We start from the raw sequence: 10,000 nt of genomic DNA, 5'->3' as shown, positions 1-10,000 counted from the left end.
CAATGAGAAATACTTTTGAAAATTTGTACGCTGGTGAAACTAGTTTAAATTAGAATAGATATTAGTGCACATACTTAAAGTTGTTGTTGGCACTCCGTCGCTTACGACGTCGATGGTTCCAGTTGATCCGATCAACGGAACAGCCTGCTCGTGAAATTAACGTGAAAGTGACTGAGCACTCCACAGACACGTGTACCCTTAACGTAGTTCTCGGGGATATTCAGCGTGACACATAGTGACAAGGCTGGCCCTTTGAAATACAGGTACAACAGAAACAGGGAGTAAGAGTGAGAGAAAGTTGTGGTGAAAGAGTACAGCAGGGTTCGCCACCATCCCCTGCCAGAGCTTCGTGAAGCTTTGGGTGTTTTCGCTCAATAAACACTCACAACGCCCGGTCTGGGAATCGCAACCGCGAGTCCTATTCCCTAACCATTGGGCCAATGCGCCTCCACACATACTTAAAATATACTACCGAAAAGCAAGACGTGGATTTTATCTGGGAGATAATCTCTTCATACACATGTGTTCAGAAATACAATATTAACTGGAGCGAGGAGAGTATTAGCTCAACAGCGTCTCAAGAGAGCGACCGGATTTTGGTTTTCGCGAGCCTTGTTAATAATGTGTACCTGCTTCAATTGCATACACCACGTTTATTTCACCCGGGAACACATTCTGGAACATCAGTGAATATATTACTCAGTGTTATATATATATATATATATATATATATATATATATATATATATATATATATATATATACATATGTACATACATACATACATAATATGAATAATATATATGTATATATGCACACATATATGTACATACTTATATATATACGTATATGCATATGTGGGCACAGGACGTCACAAAATGTAAACAACATAAAATACGAAATACGAATACATGGAATATGAACTTTTTTGCGAACAACGAAAGAAACAAATGGAAAACAAGACATGCAACTCAAAGAACGACCTTTCATCAGTTGTGGGCTGATTTTCTAATCCGTATTTCGAGCAATTCACGACAAGATACGCCTTCAATGAAACAGTTGCTCCCGCAAAGCAAATGAAATTCCATTTGAGATTTTGCGGGGGGTCAAAATTGGTAACACGAACAGGACAGTGAAAACAAACAGGAAAGGTTGTTAGCCTAAACGAGGTGACGTGGCGAACGAGGAGAAGTAAGCTTGGGCAGGAGACAGGCAACAACGCATCTGATCCCACCAGCTGAATCAGAAGGAAAGCAAGAAACACAAGTCAGGAAAAGAAAGAAAGATGGCCGATAGTCACGTGGGAGCAAAGAAGAAAGAGTGAGGGAGGGAAAATGATAGACAGAGAACGGTGAGCCTTCGTTCTTCAACACAAAGGAACATGAGAAAATAAACAGAGAGAGAATAAAAGAAGCTTTAGTGCTAACGGTCGATAACAGTGGCTGGCTGGCTGGACGTAGGTGGTCAGACAGGAGAGCTAGAAAGAAGGGGTGATAATAAATTAGTGATGATCCCAAAGCTGCGCGTGCGTATGTATATGAGAGTGTGTGTGTGTGTGTGTGTGTATGCTGATTGGGGCTGGTGGCCTTCACGTGTAGATGTGTGCATGTGTAGGTGTGTGGATGATGGTGTGGGTGCTGGGAAATGGTCAGTGCTAGTGTGTGCAGGGTAGTGTGATGTGGTGAGGTGTGGGGTGGCATGATGTGGTGTAGTAGTGTGTGGTGCGATGTGGTGTGGTGGTGTCGTGCAGTGATGTGTGGTGCGTTGTGTGTTGTGTTGTGGCGTGATGGTGTGGTGTGGTGGTGTGATGTGGTGATGTATGGTGTGGTGGTGTGGTATGGTGGTGTATAGTGGTGTGTGGTGTGTGGTGTGGTGCGATGTGGCATGAAGTGGTGTTTGGAATGGTATGGTGATGTTGAAGTGTGGGGGATGCGAGGGTGGGGTGTGGGTTTGAGTTGAGGATATGTGGGAGTGGGGTTTGAGTGTGTGTGTAGGTGGGTGGAATGGCGGTATTGATATGTGTAAAGGTGGGATGTGGATGGAAGGGGTAACGATGAAGGGAGAAGATGGGTAGGAGTGAAGAGAGGAAGTAGGTGTCAGAGCAAGAGAGGAAAGGAGAGGTGGGTGGGTGGGAGTGAAGAGAGGAAGTAAGTGTGAGCTGAACAGAAGAGAGAAGAGGGTAGTCAGATGAAGGGGGAGAGGAATTGAGCCCATGTGGCGCAAAGGAGCGAAGAGAGAAGAATATATATATGTATATATGTATGTATAAGCAGGTCGCTTTTTGATGGCCGAACATTTCGATTCCATATTAATATCGAAATCTTCATGAATATTTTGCCCGTGTGGCAATGCTTTAGAAAGTGGAGATTCCTTAGCTTCTTGCTAGCTTTCTTTATCAAGTTGTCACAAATATGTAATAAAGTTAGCATATAAAAAAGTTGGCATGAAAATTTGTCTAATAATGGAAGTTATATTCTCAAGGTTAGCCTGAGAGAAGAAGAATAGATTCTCATTTAGGAATCAGTTTATTACTGCAATATCATTTGCTGAATGAAAGACAGAAATGTTAGCGGCCAAGCAAAATGTCTAACGGTATTTCATCTGCCGCTACGTTCTGAGTTCAAATTCTGCCAAGGTCGATTTTGCCTTTCGTCCTTTCGGGGCCTATAAATAAAGTATTAATTGAGTACTGGCGTCGGTATAATCGACTTGCCACTTCTCCCAAACTTTCCGCCTTGTGCCTATACTAGAAAAGATTGTTTTTAGAATGTAAATGTATCACACAAATATATATATATAATGTTTTTTTTTTATACGGCACCGTGTTTTACAATGCTGTAAATAATAATAATGGTATATTTAAAAAGCTTATGGCGATCACCGTGCAATGACTAAGGAAAATAGTCTAATGAAGCGGCATATAAGCCCTTAACAGAAAATAGAAGGCTTTCTTATCCGCGTGGGACTCGAACCCACATCGCTTTGTTAACGCGACTGTGTTATATTTATACCAGCATATTAGCCTCCCCGTTTCTGGTGTAAATGTACCACTCTTAGTCACGTTAACAAAGGGATGTGGATTCGAGTCCCACGCGCACAGGAAAGTCTTCTTTTTTCTGTCGAGGGCTTATGTGTCCCTTTATTAGACTATTTTCTTTAGTCATTGCACGGTGACCTCCATAAGCTTTTAGCTTATATAAAGATACCATCTTTATGTATATATATATATGTATGTGTGTGTATATATATTTATATATGTGTATACACACACACACACACACACACACACACACACACACACACACACACACACACACACACATATATATATATATATATATATATATATTGTTGTACTTGGGGATGGTCATATTGCCAGTTTAGCCAATAAAAACACACGCACTGTATATTTGGTGTTAATTTTTTTTTTTTCAGCTTTATATTACATTAATCTTAATCTTAATCTTATTTCGGCCAGAGTTCTTTCGTCACACTTCTGTGACCTCATCAGTGGTCCTTTGTTTCCTTCTTTCTTATGTGTGTCTCACTTGCAAAACAAATATGTATATATATATATATATATATATATATATATATATATATATATAATATATGTACATACATATGATTTCTTACTTTATGAATTCAAAGACTATGAAATATGTACGAGGGTTGGCTGAAAAGTTCATAGGCTGATCAAGATGCTGTAATGGAATGAGAATGAATGTGGTTTACTTTTCAACGTAGTCCTCCATGCAATCAACAAAGAGTTGAAATTAATGTATGCAAGATTTCACATCTCTCGCATCATTTCTCCATCGTCAATCAATGAAATTTTAATCCCACCCGCGTATAATAACTAATGCTTAGAGTTTTATTCTGAATAGTCATCCCATTTGCTGAATATCTAGATAAATCAGAGACAATTAGAAAGTCGGTCACCAAGTCCCTATAAATTTAGTTACAACTTGCTAGATATGTGATGCCTACCGCAACATATTCTATGCATGCGTACATACGCATAAATGTTAATATAATAAATAAACATACATGTATTACTAAATGAACAGAAAAATTTTCTACACAAGTATATAAATAATGTTTAGATGGAATATCTAAACAGTTAAGTAATTTATAATTTCTTTTGTGTCTCATTTTATTGGTTGTCTGGTAAATATATGCAATGTTTAATTCATAATTTGGAGGGTGATTTCTGTCATTATTTATTATATAACTTTACTACAATTGTGTTACATCATTTACATCATATCAGCTAAATGATAATGGTGATCTTCGAAAGCTTGCATAATATCCAATTTCTTCCGCCTTGTTTCTCGTCTGTTAATAGTCTCTTGATGTCACCGTTCATGTGGAAATTTCCAAGGAGTAACCGTTCTTCATTAGGACTGATTCCTGAATCTTGTAGAAGTAGGCTTGGTATTTCAAGTGGTTTCTGCGATATTGATTTGCTGTGAAGGAAAAAAATATCGACCGACAGATCTTTCTGAGTATTGTGTAACATTCCATGACTGCCTCAGAATAACATTATACCATTTATTTACTTCTCCTGTAAATTATTTATAGCCGTTGATGTTTAAAGTAATCTTGATCAAGTTGTTAATCATTTAATATTAATGTTTTATCTAGTTTACAGTTTGTTTTCTCCAGGCGTGTATTTTCCCCAATTTCTGTATTTGACTGGTCTAAATTACATGTAAACTATATGTTAATGCAAAACAAACAATTCACCAAATGTAAGCCGAAAATGAAGTTGTAATTCATTCGAAATTGTCTGAATCGACACTACTACTTTATTGTTATAGAGAAGACATATTGTCTCCAAACTTAATTAGCATTTTTTCATTCTTAGGATTGCCATCTTTGATACGAGAGCATAAAGAATTCGATTTTTTCCACATCATTATTTATTAGCCATAACACTTCATTGTCTCAATGTATCATTATCATTACGATATTACGGTACGACTGTTACAGATATAATTAGTTTTTAAAATCTATCAGCAGCATACATAAAGTAAAATATTACACCAGAAAACTAAGGGAGTTGCATTATAGGATAAGAGAAATGATTGAATAACTGAAGTAATTATAATCACTATTGTCAAGTACGGTCATTCTGGAATTATAATATCTCCTATCAAAATATGAAGCTGAAATACTGGGGCAAATATTCTCAAAACGTTAACATGAAACTGCGGCTAAAAATTGCTCCATTTCTGATTCATTTCAAAATAATATTCTTTAAATGAAACGTCAGGAAGTTTAGTTATTCCTTCGGATACGAAAAATATAGATAGATACTTTAATTATCTCCAAACATATAGTTAGATATTCCCGAATATCGTAGACTTGGTATTTCAAATGGTTTCAGGAATATTGGTAGATTTTGAAGTATCTCTTGATGTTAGAAATTAATGCCATATATTCTGTTAAAAAAATCTCTCTTATTGAATGTTACTGTTCTTCTTTTCGTTGTTGTTATTGCTTGTAATTACAGTAAGCAAAACTGAGAGGTAACTTTTCAGAAAAGGGTCGTTGTTGCTGTTATTGTTAGTTCTTTCTCGGCTCATAGGGGCCGGTTTCCCGGTTTCTTTGCCGTATAGGTTCCACAACTGGACAGAACATCGATCCGTCGCAGGTGAACTGCTGGATGCAGGAGGAACGAGTGAGAGAAAGTTGTAGCGAAAGAGTTAGCAAAAGTTCGCCATTACCTTCTGCCGGAGACGAGTGGAGCTTAGGTGTTTCGCTCATAAACACATACATAGCCTGGACTGAGATTCGAACTCGTGATCCCTCAACAGCAAGTCCGCTGCTCTAACTACTAGGCCATGTGCTTCTACTTTCAGAAAAGGGTAGTGATACTAATTAACAAACTCTACATACGAATATACTTACATGTTCAAGATAGTAAATAAATAATATGATATAACAATTTAGCAGACTTAAATGAAATATTGTAATACTATTTACATTATTTACAATTGACGGATATTTGTCCTCATCTTGTTTGTTGTTAACACAACAATTCGATTGATACACCCTCCAGCCTTCATCAGGAGTCTTGAGGAAATTTCTAACCTGGATTCTAATTCCTAAAGTATTTTTCGTTATTATTATTATTATTATTATTATTCAGGTCACTGCCTGGAACCCGCGTTTTAAACCTCTACGCTATATGCTCGTGGGCAATTATGGAGTGAATTTTAGGGCTTATAAATCTAATATTCTCTTATCCTTCCTTAATAGCGGTTCCCATATGCTATTCATATCTGATCTTCCCGTGTCACAGCTTTGCGATGTTCCTCTACCCTTATTTTGAGGGGGCGACATGTTTCGTCTTTGTATAACCTACCACAGCTGCATGGGATGGAGTACGCGCAGTTCTTAGTAATATTCTCTTCTATTGGTGGTTTTACTCGAAGGAGATGTTTGCGAAGTGTTGTATTACTTTTGAATATTGATCCTGATGTCATATGGGCCGCATATCGTTTGTATATTTTCGGAGAGGCCTTTCACAGAGGGTAGACAGACTGTGGAGAGTTTATCGATTTCATTCTCTCTTTTCTTCATAATTGGAGTGAAGATTATGTTGTTTTGTAATATTGATTTCAATTTGATATATATATCTGTAAAAATATGTGACACTTACTCGGTAGCCATGATAAAACTCCGAGTTTCGGATGCCGGGGCGGAAACCCACGCCGCCATCTCTTCAGTTATCTGGCCATTGAACATTCCTTTGAGATGGCTGCGTGGGTTTCCGCTCCGGCGTCCGAAACTCGGAGTATTACCATGGCTACCGAATAAATGTCACATATTTTTACAGATAAATTCCTCTATTTACATAATATCGAGATCTCTTTCTTTCTTTTGTTGTCTTTTCTATCAATATATATATATATATATATATATATATATATATATATATATATATATATATATATATATGTATACATGCACACACACACATATGCACACACATATACTTGTATATATACACATAGATATAGATATGTTTGTGTTGTGTGTATGTACGCACGCACACACATACTGATGAATCTAAGCAACTGATTTCATTATCGTTGGTGACATCGCATATATATATATATATATATATATATATATATATATATATATATATATATATATATATATATTCAAGGCTTGAATATGGTACTTATGCGAAGGCACCCGAATATCACATCCCAAAAGGATGGGTGATTAAAATCAAACAATAAGCAACACGGATTTCAAAAGTGATTGCAGTACGCACGTTTCATGCTACTTCAATTTATTTAAGTAATGTGAGCATTACCTTAAATGCAATATGAAGAGCAATCTTCAGCTGCACGAAAAAATGCAGAAAAAAGACATATTACAAATGTGGCAACATATTAAAACCAAGTGGGAGAGAGCATACATAAAATCCAAATGTGAGGAAGAATATATAAGTCCATCTTGACATAGCAGGGTCTATCAGGCTAGTAATTGATTTTAGACAAAAGTTATATTCTTCCTCACATTTGGATTTTATGTATGCTCTCTCCCACTTGGTTTTAATATGTTGCCACATTTGTAATATGTCTTTTTTCTGCATTTTTTCGTGCAGCTGAAGATTGCTATTCATATTGCATTTAAGTTAATGCTCACATTACTTAAATAAATTGAAGTAGCATGAAACGTGCGTACTGCAATCACTTTTGAAATCCGTGTTGCTTATTGTTTGATTATATATATATATATATATATATATATATATATATATATATATATATATATATATATATATATATATATATATATATACATATACATACATATATATATTCGAGACTATACAGAATTGCAGATAGTATTTATGGAATTTTGATTTACTGTCGGGTGACTTTTGGCGAACACTGTATATTTATGTGTGCGTGTGTGTGTATGTGTGTGTGTGTGTGTTTGTGTGTGTGTGTGTACGCGCGCGCATGTGTGTATGCATGTGTGTAAACGTTTGTTTGACAGACTGACCGATGTAAACCTTATAAATTTTGTAGATTTTAAATATTTCATATATTTATATCGTACCTGACAGGATTCGAACTGGTACCCTTAATTTCTAAACTGAGCGTAGTAACACCACATTGGAAAGAGCGTTACGATTGTTAGTTATATTAGTTACTGAGTTTGGAAAGATTAAAGGCAAAGTTGGCCTGGAAAGATGAAAGCCAACTGGTAGGGGTGGTCGTAATTTCAGATTAACATAAACATCAATAAGAATTTGTATAATTCTGTTTATAAAGGAAATTCAAAATGAATGAGGAAACATATTTAATATTTAATTTGCATATTTTAATGTATGAACTATTCTGAATATTAGGAGTCTTGTTTAATATATACTGATATTCTTACATGTTTCAGATAGACTCATTTCGAAATGGCGACCACTGCAAACGCAGTGGCTGTGGCAACAACACCGCCGACGGCTACAACCCCGACGACCAATACCGCAACTACACCAGATGATAAAAGTTCACGTCAATTTCCTAAGGCTGGCACACGAGCTCTTCTCATTGAAAAGGTAAAGTACATCCTAAATGTCATATTACAATTAGCATGTTGTAGGAGGCGACGAGAAATTTTACTTTGCAATAATATAATGCAAATAACTGGCAAATCGGCGATATTGTTGGTTTAATATAAATATTGTCATATCTCCGAAGGCAAAATTCTTTGGATTCACTGATGTCAGATACTTGGAAACAAAGCAAATCAATTCCATTGAAGCATTCTCATAACTTTAATTAGGTCGTGTAATGTAAAAATAGAGTTCTTTATTCGGAAATTTGATAAAAGACAGCACATATGTGATAAATGTCAAAACTTGAAAGTTATAAATATAACAGTTACACTTGTAAGAATAAATAATAATCATTTCTCATCTAACAAAACCGGTATAACTATTTCCATTAGACGTGTTAGATACGTCAATGTGTTTCATATCATTTCAGTTTATTAAATTAGCAGTTGTAAAAAATAAAATAATGACAATAACAGATATTTTTATCGAAATCATATGAACATATGAAGGACGGAATGACTGAAAATATTTGTTTATTCAATGGAAATTTTAAAAGAATCTTTCAAATTAAAAATACATCCAAGTATATATTATCAATGGAGAATAATACAATTTTATTCTCACGCGTATCTCTATCTATCTATCTATCTATCTATCTATCTATCTATCTATCTATCTATCTATCTATCTATCTGTCTGTCTGTCTGTCTGTCTGTCTGTCTGTCGATCATTAAATCGATCTATGAATATATCCCTCTCTCTCTCTATATATGTGTATACATATACATATATATGCACATATATATATATGTATATATATATATATATATATATATATATATATATATATATATATATATACATATACACACACACACACACACACACACATACACACACACACACACATATATATATACATTACACATGTACATATAAATGAACATATATATGTATACGTATATATATATACATATGCATGTTCATATATATATGTATATTCAAACTTACGTTGTGTATGCGTGTTCGATATCTTTTATATTGATTCAGCTGCTTCTCATATCTGATTTTTTCCGTGGTAAGAAACGTTTGAACATACCAGCAGATGTAGTCACAGACAACGATTTAGCTTTCAACTGGCCTAGTTTCGTGTACGCCGTATTGACAAGCTACAAAGATGAAGAAACATTGGTTGCCATCGCTCGAGTAACCGGACTTCATGCGAGTCATTTCGCCTGTCTATGACTTTCTGGTGTTTTAACACCAGGCGAATTGATGAGAATATATTCTCTTATTCCAATAATCGCAGCTTGCCCACGAACTGGCAAAACACATATATATATATATATATATATATATATATATATATATATATATATATATATATATATATATATATATATATATATATATATA

At 35.2% G+C, this 10,000-nt stretch overlaps 1 protein-coding gene across 10 annotated transcripts in view; it reads left to right on the top strand.

The window, feature by feature from the left end:
• Positions 1-10,000, top strand: part of LOC106875319 (uncharacterized) — a 606,879-nt gene that overhangs the window by 371,975 nt on the left and 224,904 nt on the right. For all 10 annotated transcript variants that reach the window (XR_016243166.1, XR_016243165.1, XR_008264906.2 and 7 more), the window contains one exon: positions 8,425-8,584. Coding sequence is in view for 7 of the 10 variants with exons in the window: in XM_089357629.1 (XP_089213755.1) it covers positions 8,425-8,584 (160 nt within the window). In the remaining 3 variants the exon portion in view is untranslated. The remainder of the gene's footprint in view (positions 1-8,424; positions 8,585-10,000) is intronic.

This window comes from Octopus bimaculoides, chromosome 9 (assembly GCF_046866305.1).
Source record: "Octopus bimaculoides isolate indiv1 chromosome 9, ASM4686630v1, whole genome shotgun sequence".
Taxonomy (NCBI): Eukaryota; Metazoa; Mollusca; class Cephalopoda; order Octopoda; family Octopodidae; genus Octopus; species Octopus bimaculoides.
The sequence above is the reverse complement of the archived record's forward strand: the minus strand, read 5'-3'. Positions and strand labels throughout refer to the sequence as shown.